The following is a 14,990-nucleotide window of genomic DNA, read 5'->3' as shown; positions in this document are numbered from 1 at the left end:
TTTTGAAGAGCAGTGTAATCTTTCCCTGGGCTGCCTCTTGTTTCTTCTGGCTCTCTGATTATGTGTACAACTCCATTGCCTCGAGGGAGCTATGGATATACTCAGTGCAAAGTTAATTAAATGCCACATAACCCAGTAGGTATTCACCTCAACTTGTATGACAGAGAAGAAAAAATATCCATTTGGAGCTGATGCCCAGGACCAGCCTGGCTTCAGAACACTAATTGGAAGACTGTTGTTTGCAGTTTGTTTGTACTAAGACTGAAGGATAATGTACACACCACAGGCTTGTCTGTTTTTTCCAGCACTATCAATTTAATAGGAGACAGTTTCTCTCCCTGTACACTTCATTTTTCTTGTAATTATGGCATGCTCCCACCTCATTTCTCCCCTCCTTTTCTCACAGCCAATTTTCACAGGTTACACAGCTGCCCCAGTGAAGGTGTTTGTGTCTCAACCCCCAGCTGTCTTCAGTTGCAGCAGGAGGGATTCACCTATTGCTGTCATCAGGTCCACAAGCCACCTGGAAGGGAAAAATGGGGCCCAAATGCGGCTGTCTCATGTTGCACCATGGTGTGTAGCACTGGGACACAATACTAAGGAATGGTGATGCTGACTGTTGAAGTGAGTCTTCTGCATTGGGAAAAGTCTGAAATTGCTTTAAGTCTGATACTGTTTTTCTTCACTGCTGCTTTTCTTCACTGTCAAGAATCAGATACAGTTTTTGTTGTTTTTCTTTCCTGTCCTCATTTTTCCCCATCTCTCTCATATGACTTACAGGCTTTCTTTGCTCACTAAACTTACGGCTGATTATTACAATTCCTGGATTACCATTACAGTGTTCCCCTGTACCACTCAACCATTTGCAATATCAACAATTGACAATTTCCCCTCACATCAGGATTTGCCTCATAGTGAGCAGCAAACAGATGAACAGGCTCCTCTGCACTGCGCAGGCACAGCAACAGCCAGGGTGGATGGCAGAGCACCAAAAATGCTTGGACAGCTGAGCAGTGCCCAAGAATGGCTACTGCCTGGTAGGGTCAGGCTAGGCCATGCCACATGGCTGACTGTGTCCTCCCTGCACACAGCCCAGCTGAGCTCCTACAATTCTGAATGAGATGATTTAATCATATGGGTATTTTCCACTGGTTGATTCACTGGCAAAAAGTCCCTTTTTTTGCACAGTGTTTGAAGCAGGTGGAGATTGCATTGGGGTTTATAAGAAGTGTGGGTGGGTCTTTATGGGAAAAGGCATACAGCCTCCCATGCTTTCAAAAAACTCTGTGATTTTGTAGATTTTGAGCCTGAAATGAAGTTGTAATTACACTGTGTTTTCTTTCACTAAAACACCTGTTCAACGTGTTCTCTTCTGCTCCTTCTGAGCAGCCTCCATGCTGCAGTTTGCTTCCCCTTAGTTCTGCTGTGACAATTACCTGTGGGACTCCACTGCCAAATGGAGTCAATATAAAAATAAAGACAACCAAATACAGCCAGCCAGAAGTCCCTTAATTGATGGTGCAGTCCCACAAGTGGGAAGGCAGAACAATTAGGCCATATCTGCCACACAGGAGAACAGCCACAGCATAAGTCAGTCACAAATTGATCCCTCCCAAAGGTAAGTACTTGCTTGAAGAGCTGTCCACATTTTAGCCTTTAATTATTCAGATACATATTCAGCTGCATCCAGCCTTTGCTTTCTTGAAGACTTCAGCTTGTCACAAAAGCTAAATGAAAGAGTAAGACCTCTCTTTTATTATTTCAGAACACCTAGAACAGTTGCCTGCACCTTTGAGGGAGGCTCTATGTGGCATAATGTGACTTATTAAATCCTATACAGTTGACACCTGGAATGCAGAAAGCTGCTGATACACTGCATTGTCTCCTGATGGCCTGCAGCTTTCCAGATCCAGCACAGCCCTGCTGAAAAGCAGTATCTTGGAAAGTCTTAGGTCTAGCAACAACACACATGTTTTGGGACATTTTCCCAATAGTCCTTAATAGGTCCAAAAGTAGGCCAGGCTTCAGAAGGCTTATCTATTGTGTCAGGTACTTTTCAGTGTCAATATGGGAATCTCAAGCTTCCAGAACAATCATAGCAATTCAGTAAATATACAAACTCCGCACAACATTAGCATTTACAAGGAAGCACTTAAATTTTAAAGGATTCTTATTAAAACAATGTATTTTGCAAAACACTGTTTAATTTTAATTTTAAATCCCAATGAATTTATTTCACAACAGTTTATATTCTCATTGTAAACTTTTGTTACATAATAATGAAGCAAAAAAAATCAAGTAACACCAAAAACTGACATTCACTCAGAAAAGACAGGAAGAAGTATTCCATCAGTTTTGTTGCAACAGATAACACTTTTTGAGAAAGACAGCTAGCTATGTATAGAGAGAGGTACCTCAGGTCAATTGAGTACTGTCATTTGCCAGCTAGTAAAGATTTGTGCAATTTGCTTAAAACTAATATCCCCGTGAATGTGCTAATTGCACATGTAGAGCTAACAATTTATTTGCAACATGGTTAAAGCAACAAAACACCTAGATGCAACTGTGGCTAACTTTCACACAGGCTGTCATAGTAGAAAAACATCTCTTAAAACCAAAACAAAACAAATTACCTTCAATATAAGTCATGTTTGGTCACATTTGAAACATGGTCTACTGCCCTCAGTAGCATGAGCCTTCTGAGGTGTCTTGCACTGGACACCCAAGATTAAAATACTAAAAATAATATTGTTTTTTTTTAATAGACATAAACTTGGTAAAAATAACAATGAAAAAATTACAGTAATTCCTATGTTTGTTTATAGTCATATCTTCTATGAAAATTATCTCACAATTTTCCAGTGTAACTGCCCACACAGTTTCTTTGCTACAGAAAAAAAGCCACCACTGCATCTCTAAGAATACCCTGTTCACACAAATAAAAATGTCTGTTTTAACCAGCCATATGCAATAAATATATCTCATTTCAACTCTTATCCTTCGTATTCTTCTAAAGTTTTTTTTATCTGAAAGATGCAATGTATGTACATTTCTGAGATACCATCAAATGCCTGTGAAGTAGCTGCCTGTGCCGCAGAAACGATAGATATTTTAATACTTATATTTAAAATGAGATTAGACAAACTAAGCATAAGAGTAAAAACAGATTCAGGTTTGTTACTACCATTGCTATACTTGCACATTAATGGAGATACATATTACAAAGAGTGGTAAGACAACTATCTTTTCCTGAGATGCTCACAGTGATTAGAACAGGACAAATACCAACATTCAGAAGCAGACAACAGTGAACTTGATGTCCATATGCCTGATACAAAATTTTTGAGCTATGAGCGAATTTTAGCTTTAGACAGGACAAGGTGTGGGGAGTTCTCACAAAAGCTTTCCAAGAGAGGTTTAAAAAAAGATATAAAAGATTGCTGCTCAAAACACTATATAAGAAGAGAGAAATAGAAAAGATATCTCTGTAGATGGCTGAAACAGCAGAGAGAAAGAAAGGTGCTGCTCCATCGCCTTTCACTATGCAGCTATCTCATCAGGAATGCAGTGATTGTCCTTATGTTAAAAACTTGAATCATTGCCTTAGGTGCTGATACATTCTGTTCGAAGACAAGAACAAGGCTCTGAGTTCCCACATTTCATGAGGGAAAAAATAACTCCCTGAGGGACAGCTGTGTTTCCAGATGAGATGAGGAATGCAAGAAGTTGGTCCCATTTAAAGGAGATGATGCTAGAAATTCTTATCTCCCAGTACCCCTCTTCCTAAATTATTACTGAGAAGAATACAATTTGGTTTTCAAGGAGCTTGGAGGTAAAATCAAACACAGTCAGTCGATGCAACTGACACAATTTCACAGTGGATTTCATTTATAGTGAGTAATGTTTATGTTACTCTTCCCTGGGGAGAAGAAAGGCTGTAGCAACTCTTAATACATTTGAGGGCTAAGAAAATTAGCAACAAGAATCTAAATTCCAGTCCACATTCAAATACAAGAGAGGAAGAGGGCTGAAAGACATTGTACAGGCTTTCTATGACTGCAAATTGTAATGCCAATTAAACTGTAAATCAACTTAAATTAAATGTAGCAAAAATACAAGCATCTGCTCTGATGTCCTTTCTGCTGGCTTTGGAGTCTCTTTAATTTCCACACCCTATTTCAGAGCTAGTATTGTGCAGAAGGCAAGAAAAGGCAACTTGACCAACACAGGGCTTAGCACTGAGCTTTGCATGGCGAAAGTGGCAGTACAAAAATCAAAGTCACTTGGTTTCGGAATCTGAACTGCTTCTTGGAGGGTGCTGGCTGAAGGAGAGGAAGCTGCTGCTCTTCATGCCGTTAGTGGGAAATGTCGTAATAGTAGTTACGTAATCTCATCTCAACTGCCACAAATCCTGGTCGGTCATCAACACTGTGGAAAGTTAACAAATATCACTGGCAAAGCGCAAGGGCATTGTTACACCAGGGAGCCTACCCTAGTGACAGTTCATTCAATGCTGCTCACAATATTTTGAGGCTACCAAAATTATGCTACAAAATACCAAGTGGTCAATGTCACTACAGAGAACCCAGTCAGTAGATCTATCTCATGCTTGTTACTTTGAAGTTGGTGAAGGTACTAGTAATAAGAAACAGCAAATCAGCTCCACTTTCTACTTCATTTACATCAATAACATTTACAGTGCAATAATTGCCTTATAATGCAATAACTGCAGTCACACAGAGTATCTTAGCACCACTGAGAGGAGCCTATACTTACACTATATGGCTGTACTGGCTTTCATTCCTTTGTATCTGCAGTTCTTTGTTGACTCGGTAGAACACAATGAAACTGATGAGCCCTTATTACCTTGCATCGTGAGACAGTTACACTGTCTGACTTGAGTCTTCTTTTCATAGCTTTAATATTTGAAAACATTAAGTGTACAAACCAATAAAAAGCAGCATGCTTTACGGTGTGTTTGTCAACCATGATAAAAAACTGGTCCCTTTCACTCTTAAAACTGTTAAGGCGTTAAGGCAAACCAAAGGCAAACACTATTTTATATCTCCACATTCTTTCTAGTACCAGAGATCTTCCTACAGCTAAAAGTAACTTTAAGAAAATAGTTTAAAATTATAAATCACAAAACATTTGTAATAAAGTTTTGCAATATATTAATTAAGAAGGAACATCAGGCAGGCTTTCTGCTTTTTCTTCTCTGTATTTCACAATTCTAACTTCTGAATTTCTATCAATCAGAAAAAATATGTTTCTGACATATTAGGCATCATCCAAAAAGGTGTTTTGCATCTAACAGGATGCCATTGTAGGATCCAGTCTGAGTATATTCACAGAAAACACTTTGGTTGGAAGACAGCTTTAAGATCATCAAGTCCAAAAGTTAGCCTAGGACTGCCAAGTCACCACTAAATCTTCACAAAACAGAGAAAATTAGGTCAAAACAATGAATTACCACAGAATGGAAATGTTAATTTGGCAACAGAATTTCCAAATTTCAGTTCTAAAGAAATAATCTTGGAAATAAAAATGTAAAGAAAACACAATCCAAACGTTTCAAAATATGTCAGACCAATCTTTTTGTGGAATTATCTGATTCCTATGACATCCTTTTTGTGTATATAACTGTTCCAGCAAAATCATCGATGCAGAATGAGCTTCTTGTAGTACACAAAATTACCCAAAAGTGCAACTGACTCCTTAATTTAGAGGTTGTTTGTAAGCCAAAGTGATGTATTTGGAAATATCTTGCCCCTGCTACTGTCCTCCCGCTTTCTGGATATTAACTAAATTGAGTAAAATCTAGTTCTATTAAAAAGCAGAGCATGATGTCACACTCACTTGTATGTCCAACACAATTTCATTAGATCATAGACTTCTGTTGGACAGACTTCTGGACATTCCATTCGTTCTCCTCTTTCAATCATCTGTGCAACTTCACCACCTTTCATTCCCTGGAACAGGTGACCAGAAAAGTCATTAGAGTTGGAAATCATGACAGAACAGACACTTGTATAAAACAAATAGAGGCCCGGAGTTGATTTAGGGGCTATCTTTTGACTCCTTTGCTACAACAGATAAGGTTCTAAGGCTACTTTGGCCTGCAAAAATCCTTTTTAGGTAGGAAAAGGTTAAAATTTGCTCAGAGTTTTTACAATAAAAAAAAAAAAGCCAGATAGAACTACTTACCTTATATGGTTTTTGTCCATAAGAGAAAGCTTCCCACATTAACACCCCAAAGCTCCAGACATCACTTTTGCTAGAAAATTTGTAGAAATTCATGCACTCTGGAGCATACCACTTGACAGGCCATTTTCCATGACTTTGTGCCTAAAATAAGTAATACCAGAAAGGATGAAAAACCAGGCTAGAGACAGTGGTAAGCAGTAAATATCAGAAATCATATAACCCAAGTGCACTTAGATCTGCACATGTTTATACTAAGCACCGTAACATTTATGATTCAGTTGGCATAAGAGTGAATGTGCAGCAGCTTCTTCAAAAGTGTTGCAAAATTGTTCCTGATCTTCTCCTTTCAAAATAAAGACACTGGAATTATATCTGTGGTAAAGCAAATCTTATCTAAATGACCTGGAGTCATGTTTTCAGTGGCATTTAAGTTGCTCTTTAAAATATTTCATCTAAGCTCTCCACTGAGAGCAAGAGATACAGGTGAACTGAGTCTCATTATTACTTGAAGTTGATGGTCCATTTCAAAGCAAAGTTTGATTAAATTACGTCATAATGCTGTGTTACAAGAATGCAAGTGTCAAGCTATCACACCACAATGGTAGATCTATTGAAAGAACCCCACTGCATTTTGTGAAATCATAAAAGAGAATGGGCCTTGGATACGAGTTTTCAAACCTCCAACAAGCAGCTCTGGCTAGGCTAATAACAGGGATTTAAGATGTTACTGCCTGATAGCAGTTACTATTCCCATAGGAAGGTCACCAGGGCAATATATTAGAAAAAAACATGAAGGCACAATTAGAGCCATTGCTTCCCACAGATGTTTTCACCTTGTTAAATGTGGCAGTTACTTCAGTCCCTTTAGCTGCATGGAGATCAAATGAATTCAAAAACAAGCTAAAGAAATTCTGCTTAGATTAAATGATTATTTACCCATAGTATTCCTACAAAAGCGCTCCTGAAATTCAGTGCTGCTAGTCAATAATGCAGTGTGCCAGCCTACATTTTAATTGGACATGTTAAAAATTCTAGGTGCCCAAAAGTTTGCATCTGCAACAAAGATATTTCCCCCCTTTTGTATAAGGAGGTACATTTCCACCGTCAATTTCCACCTTCTAATGACAAGTTTACCAAAAGTAAATGAAAGAAATAAGCAGAGAAAAGCAGGGTCTTGCTTCTTCAGCTCTACCTATCTTTTAATGTTGACCATGCATTTTGAAAATCCATGACCTACTATCAGGCTATAAAAATATGAATGATATATAGTATTTCCAATATTCAACTTTTATAAACAATTTGACTTGAACTGAAAATAGCCTTGTTAAGCTATGTTACTATACAGCTTTCATGTTGTGTGCAAACCTTACCTTATAGTAATTTTCATCAGCACTAAGAGCTTTAGAAAGTCCAAAGTCACTAATTTTGGCATAATGTTGGGTGACTAATAGCACGTTCCTTGCAGCCAGATCCCTATGAACAAAGTTATTCTCCTCCAGGTATTTCATCCCCATGGAAACCTGATGTACCAGCTCTGTTATATTCTTCTCTGTGACATGTCTGAAAATCATAATTGAATTTTTAAGAGGTCAGGAGTTCATTTTCATGACTTTTCATGGAGTTCAAATACAAATCTTTACTATGAACTTGCCCACATTATACTAGGAACCTGATGCACTTATGTTTAGCTAAGGTTTAATTGGAACAGGCAGCATCAGAAAGTTCTGAGAAAGATGATGTGTGATCATATCAATAAATGCGCAATATAAGGACATGCGAAAAGTCTTTTTTATTTACTCATTCGTTTGTTCACTATTTACCATAAATATTCAACAGTTAGGAGAGACATACAAGGTAATCATGTCCTGGTGAAGAATAACTACCATCAATAATTACTACATTACCAGCATATCAATTTAAAATTGCTCTTAAAAAACGCCTAACAAAACAGATAAAAAACCCAAACATCTTCTCTCTTTTTTGCCCTTTGCATAAATCCTATTAAAGGGAATCAAAGCTTACATACCTATTTTTTTGCAAAAATTTATTCAATGGCCCAAGTTCAGCCATTTCCATCACTAACATCCAGGCCTCAGCTTCACATACGCCTATCATTCGGACAATGTATGGATTATCCAATTGCTGCATTACATTTGCTTCTCTCAATAATTCATCTTTTATGGCTGGATCATTACTTTCATTCTTAAGAATTTTTACAGCCACTGGCTTGGCACCCCTACAAAAAAGAATCCAGTTCTGAGTTCAGTTGCTGAAAAATCTGTGTGCAAAACCACACAATCTTCATCTGCGTTTCTGCACACATAGTACAGGCTGACAAAAGACAGGATTGGCATTCAGAGAGGGAAAAACAGGAGCATCTCTCTGCTGAATGCTCAGAAGATGGCTAAGCAAAAGACAAAGAATGGAAAGAACTTAAAAATATTATAAATAGTCATAAAGATGTCTTGCAGGGCTTGAAAACAAATAGACCAGGCAAAACTTTCTTGTTTATTCTGACCAGTAAGTCATAAAGCTTTTCTGACATGAAAAGCTACAAAGGCCTTTCTAAGCACTGATGTGTTTTGGGGCTGTGACTAGAACATGCTGCATTGCAAAACCCCAAGGCAGTGTTCTAAAATCCTGAGAAACTAAGCCTACTTCTGCAACCCTCAGCTCATACAACTGATTGAAAGAGTGATTGATGAGATCAACAGAGCTCAAGTGTGAAACAAGATTAGCAAATACACAAACCACAACCAGATCCTTTCAAATCCCCTCAGACTGCACTGGAGAAAGATAAATCCTCCCTGGCTCTGAAAACCCTAGTTAAATAAATGCCTCCAGCTTTGAGTGGTGAAAAGTATAGACATAATCAGCCCATGCACTTAAAACAGACTCATAACATTTTAATACGAAAATGCACAGGCAGGTGCTCCTGCTTCTGTTGGTCACTTTTGCAAGGTGAATGTGCTGCAGGCAAAGAGGTGTCTGCAAGCAGAGGAAAAGAAAACGAGTGTACAGAAAATGAGTCTATGAGTGTGTATACAAAGAGAGAAATCAGCGAACATTAGCTCAAATTACTTAGGTATAGTCTGTCACCCTAAACAACGTGCAAAGATTACTACTGCCCAGAAAAATAAAGACTAGAGATTTCATATATTGGACTCCAGGAAGGAAACCGAAGGGAACACTTACTTTCTCATCCTGTAAAACCCTTTTTTCACAGTACCAAAGTTGCCAGACCCAAGTTCTCCTTCCTCCAAGGTTAACAATTTCCTGTCAAGTGTGACATTTTTGGGCTTCATTTCATCTGGATCAGCATATGGACTTTCGTAGACCTCAGTATCCATGGGTAAGGCCACTCTCTGATCACCTAGAGTTCAATCAATGGAAAAATTAGATATTATGTGAGACATTTTTGCTGCCACACCTATTATATTCATCCCGTCTATGTTCATGATCATTGGTATGTTTGACCTATGAGGGCATTATAAAGAAGTGACCTGCAGCCCAGCTACAGGCACTTTAGCATACCCCAGAAGATAGTGACCTTAACCTATTAACTATGGAACATCTGGGTAATGCGAAACCAGGAGGTTCCTTGACAGAACAAGGGTTAAAGGCTGGCTCCTCTCTAGTACTTTCTATGATATATCTCAGACTTCTTCACTCAAAATACTGCCTCACAGTAAGTACTGCCGATAGTTCATTCTTAGGCACCCAGCTTTAACTGCATTTAACAGAAAGCCTGAGCACCTTCTTGGCATTGTGGATGCAACAGGGCATGATTATTTTTATGAAGTGTAAGAATGCAGCTGTTATAGTCAAGGAAGTACTAATCTTGTACTTCAATGTAGAAAAAATACTTCTGCTAGAAGACATATTACAGATTGTGATATCTGGCAGTTTGAGCTATCAGGCTTGAGCTACAACAGTAGCTATTATAACACACACATGGTGTGAAATATATACAAGAAAAAAGACATTCATAGAGGAAAGATCTCTGGCATAAAGAAGGAAGTTGTATCAATGATTTAAATTATTCTGCCTACCTTTGTCTGCTTCAGTAAGACCTCTCCTCCTTTGCAGCACATAAGGATTAAAAGGCGCTTCATCGGGTGGGTGGCTAATAGTTGGTTGAAGCTGTAGCACACAAATAGTTTTTATGTCCAGCAATGAATAGGTAATTAAAAACACTTTTTCCCCCAGAAGAATTATGGCACAGTAATTGCAAGAGACACACAGGCCAGAATCCGAAAGTAAGAAAGGGATACAACCAAGTTGTTTTGGAGGTTATTGCTTGAGTAAATATGCAGGTCAAAGGAAACATAGACTGGTAGGCACATAAATTACTGCAACTATTTCAGAGCATTTGATTGGAGAGAATTAACTGGAAGGGGTCTTGCACAAATCTTATTCTGCAGACATTAAGTTTACATGCTATTATCAAATCTGCCTACAGGGATTTCTCTTTAATCTATCCTTTTTTCCTCTCCAAGTTATCACTCTCCAAATCTAGGCTGCAGAGAAATTCCTAGCACAAATAAAACCAAAAATACATCCCTGCTTCTTTTGTGGATGTTACAGAGTGCACTTGGAAGAAGCTGGGGTAAAAAGTAATTATCTTAATAGGCTTGTATAATAGCATGGACTAAATATTAGGCCAGTCTATCTGCTCGGAGGAAGGAGAAAATGAGGTAATTATTATTGTACTTGAACATCTGGTTCAAATGCGATCCCTCTGCCTTTACTTTTCATCAGAGGAATATTAGAGAGCACAAAAACCACCTTAGCCAGACACATGGTATGTTCTCAAGCTACTTGGCTAAAGGATGAATCTGGCCCAATAAAGTATAGATGAGAGAAATTTATAATCTAAGTGACTCTTAAGAGGTGTGTTTTAAAACCAAAAATTCGAACATAATTATGTTTACTCAGCTTGAACAGGAAATTATGATATCTTTTATCTGAAAAACACTGGACAGGGCTATACTGAAAATATTTTAGTATATAATTCTTAATTTTTAATAACTGCAGTTTTCAGTGGCATAAGTTCCCGCCTGAAAAAAATGTGGTTTTCAAGTAAAGAGAAACAGGAGTTACTGTTACAGCAAACCCTGTGTAGGAGGCCAACACTGGCAAAATTCTGGCCAAGTGGGATGAGCACAGCATACTTAGGTTTGCTTTATACATTGCTAAATACTATGACCCTTTCAGCTTCATTACTAAGAAGTGATTAGAATTTCCACCAGCTAGCTTCTTGGATGTATTCCTTCTTCCTATGTTAATTACATTTATGCTTTAAAAGTGAGATTACCAGAAGGTGATTGGAATCAACTGAGTGGATACAGAGCAGCAGGGACTGACATTAACACCTATTGCTAGACAAGTAGAAGTACAAAGGAATCAGCTGCAAATTGCCACATGGTGCAGATTTTATGGAAGCCTCTGGTTAACACTCTTTGACCAAGGTGTCCAGAAAAAAAAATGTTAAAAATACGATGACTACCTAAGAAAGGGACTAAGAAGTTAAGTCTTCAGTGGCAGTTTCCAGGATACTGGAAGGAAAGTTCTGAAATACTTAAGAACTATAGACCCATAGTTTCAAAGGACAGCTTTTGGATATTTTACCCTTAAAATAACCTTTCTGACACAAATGCAAAGGGTTCAGCATAAAACATCTAGAAGAGACTGCACTGCTCTGGGGCTCCTTTGCTTTTTGAAAGCTTTGATAAGATTGTGGGGAGTACTTTAACTGTGCACTGAAAACGGTGATCAGAATATCAGAACCCAAGCTTTGAAATGTTCCACAACATATTCTTCATTTGAACACTGAAACCTTTCTTGAATTCACATTTTGCTAAAGCCACACAGGGGTGGCGGTACTCTAAGGTAATAATGAGGCATAGTAACTCCATTTCTCTCTTTCCTTCCCCCCTCCCCCAAACAGTCAAGTGCTGGATAAAGTTTGTGAAGTTGCTGCTACATAACAAAGAATACAAATTTAGCCCAGAGTAGGGTACATTTTCAGCAGATCTTCCTTGTTTTCAGATGAGTAAAACCATCATGGACCACTTTTCTTCACTTTAATCCATGCTTACAAGAAAAGCACTTTGGGAAAGGCCTGAGAAAGGTTTGGATGCTCTTGTTTAGAAACTACACTAAAAAACCCTCATGAATGCATCACTGCTGTGCTTGTGAATAAAACTCTGCAGCTGTAAACTGGAAATGGCAGTGACACCAAATCTAACAAAGCATGTTCTGTTTCTCAGAGAGCTGCTCATGTTTAAGATGAGTGATAATGTCTTACATACCATTAGTGTTAGCTTAGTTAACTAACATGTATGTTTGCTGCAGTTTGAATCACAGTTGTTTTCGTTAATATTTCCAGATGAACTGCTGTTTAATGTTTCACAAGGAGTATTGTGCAGCACCCAGGAAAACTCAAAACATTTTTCTTTAGTTCTGCCAGTTATGTATTTGTGCCATGTAGCACCCTGAATGCCTTTGAATAGGATTTTCTACCAGAAAAATTGGAGTTTTTTCTCTTGAAGTCAAGAGAGGCTGGCTAAAAATGGTGCAGGAGGTATATGCATTCTTGCACATTCACTGGTCTGGATAACAGTCCAATAAAATGTCCTTTTTTAAAACCTGTCATTAAAATCCAGAGTCCTTTCTCCCCAGCATATTAAAATCTGCAAGTTTAATTCTGCAGATCTTTCTCTGAAAAGTGGAGCTTTGTCTTATTTGTGTGCGTCTTATTTGTGTAAGGAGATCACCCCTTATATTCTTACAAGAATTGGAGAAATGGAAAAATGACTACAGATTTGCTCATCTGTTTTTAAAAAAAACCAACAAAAACAAACCAAGTAAGTAGTCTACTACAGGATCCCATTAAAACTGGTACTATGTGACACCTTGTGATATGTACACTAGTAACTATGGGGCAAGCTGTTATTTTACATTCTCATACTAGAAAGCTGTTGTGAGCCTCTTCTCTTTTCACATCAATGTATTCTTTTCTTCCACTAGGATTTAATTTTCATTTGTTAAACTTCTCAAGTGCCCATAGTTAAGCTAATTGTTGCAGTTTGAGCTGGGTGCTCCCCTGGTGTGTTCACTTCCTGAGTCCAGAAGTCCAGCCCAGAGGGATGAACACAGGAAATTGTGTGTATTTCCTACCATGATTCTTTGCACCACTATAAGATCCAGTGCGGGGTCTAGCACTCTCTCTTTTTTCTTCCTCCTCCGCCAGCCGGTAACTGGGGGAGATGTCTGCTGGCTTTGGGCCTGGGTAGGCCCAAGGCCACGGGGGGATGGGCAGTCTCAGGCCTGGCCAGCTGAGACTAGCCCAGCAGAGGGAGGGGGAAGAAGGAGCCCTGAGGGTCTCGGGTGTACCCTCAGGTGGGAATGGGATGCCTCTGGGTTTGCTTTGGGATCTTTCTTTGTCACTGCGCTTTGGGTTTTCTGTAACATTCACTGCTTTCTATTTAAACTTTCATCACTTTTGCAATCCGTTTGTCTGAGTGTTTTTATTCCTGCCCGTGGTGGGGAGAGAGGGGGCTGCCTCAACCCAGCACACTAATCTAAATGTGCTACTCTTCCTCTTACTAGGAACTGGCTATACTAGTGTGTTACTTTTGTAGTAATATAAGCCACATCTACGACGACAGTAAAATCAGGAGGCAGTGAGTTTGCAGTAGCCCAAAGGTATTTTTCCAGTAAAAGGAATACTACTTTCTACACATGGATAAGGCCTATAGTAGGATAATCCCTAATCAGGACTGACAGCATCTAGTTGATGCAATGAGAACAACACTCACTTACAGTTTGCTTCACAATATGAATGAAATGGCTTCAACTACTCCAACTCTGATTTTTATCGTAAAGAATATATTTACAAAGGCAATGAGTACAAATGTGACTCAACAAAGATAAAATCACCTTTGCTGCTTGCCCAGACAATAGCTGATATGTATTGGGCAGATGCCACTGGATAATGGCTTTCTGGAATGTGCACAGATAAAGATTGCTCACCAGACTGCAGCTGCTCTGGAAATAATGGGCAGAGGCCACTGCTATCGATAATCTCTGGAATATGCATATTCACCACCTGGACTCATACCTAAAAACTGTATAAAAGATCTGAACAAGTGCTGGCTCAGGAGAAGACCTGGGCAATGCTGCTCTGAAGAAAAACAAAGAAAATGCCAGAAGAGAAAAGGACAGAGACATCACCATGTAGCCTGGAAGAAACAGACCAGGAAGAACCCTCCCTCTGTGTCCTAAGTTCCATCTGCTGCAACTCATGGAGCTGAAGAGGCTGCTCAGAGAAGGGCTTGGACTTGGACTTTGGGATCTCTCCCTCACTCCTCCACTGGAGGACAGCACAGCCAACAAGGATGACCTCTCCTCCACACCAAAGCTGCAGCACCCTTCCTACACAGATCCAAACTGTCTTGGGGGGTGAGAGGTGTGGTAATATAACTCCTTTCGTCTTCTCTCTTCCTCTTTGCTTTCTCTATTTTCTCTCTCTCTCCTTCTGATCCATCCATTTTATTCTGTTAATAAATAGCCTCGCTCTTGATATTTTGGCCTCGTTTGTGCCTCTAATTTCATAACACGGGAATATTCAAAAGAACTGAGTCTCTTTCCCTCTGGATCGAGACATACAGGAAGTGCTATTTCTTTTCAGGCTAATAATTCTGATTTGCAAAAATGCAAACAGGACTATGAAGTCATCTTTATAGTCCTTCATATACAGACCTTCATGTGAAACACTG

The 14,990-nt window shown here is 38.9% G+C and overlaps 1 protein-coding gene across 1 annotated transcript in view; it reads right to left on the bottom strand.

The window, feature by feature from the left end:
* Window positions 1–3,483: 3,483 nt before the first annotated feature.
* SYK (spleen associated tyrosine kinase) overlaps window positions 3,484–14,990 on the bottom strand; it is a 37,429-nt gene continuing 25,922 nt past the window's right edge. Inside the window, exons 6-12 of the mRNA XM_054178852.1 lie at window positions 10,260–10,350; window positions 9,403–9,580; window positions 8,234–8,443; window positions 7,578–7,767; window positions 6,208–6,348; window positions 5,860–5,972; window positions 3,484–4,428 (exon numbers count right to left, since the gene is read on the bottom strand). Coding sequence (XP_054034827.1) covers window positions 4,356–4,428; window positions 5,860–5,972; window positions 6,208–6,348; window positions 7,578–7,767; window positions 8,234–8,443; window positions 9,403–9,580; window positions 10,260–10,350 — 996 coding nt within the window. The 3' untranslated portion in view covers window positions 3,484–4,355. The remainder of the gene's footprint in view (window positions 4,429–5,859; window positions 5,973–6,207; window positions 6,349–7,577; window positions 7,768–8,233; window positions 8,444–9,402; window positions 9,581–10,259; window positions 10,351–14,990) is intronic.

The sequence above is a fragment of the Dryobates pubescens genome, chromosome Z, assembly GCF_014839835.1.
Source record: "Dryobates pubescens isolate bDryPub1 chromosome Z, bDryPub1.pri, whole genome shotgun sequence".
In the NCBI taxonomy this organism is placed as follows: Eukaryota; Metazoa; Chordata; class Aves; order Piciformes; family Picidae; genus Dryobates; species Dryobates pubescens.
The sequence above is the reverse complement of the archived record's forward strand: the minus strand, read 5'-3'. Positions and strand labels throughout refer to the sequence as shown.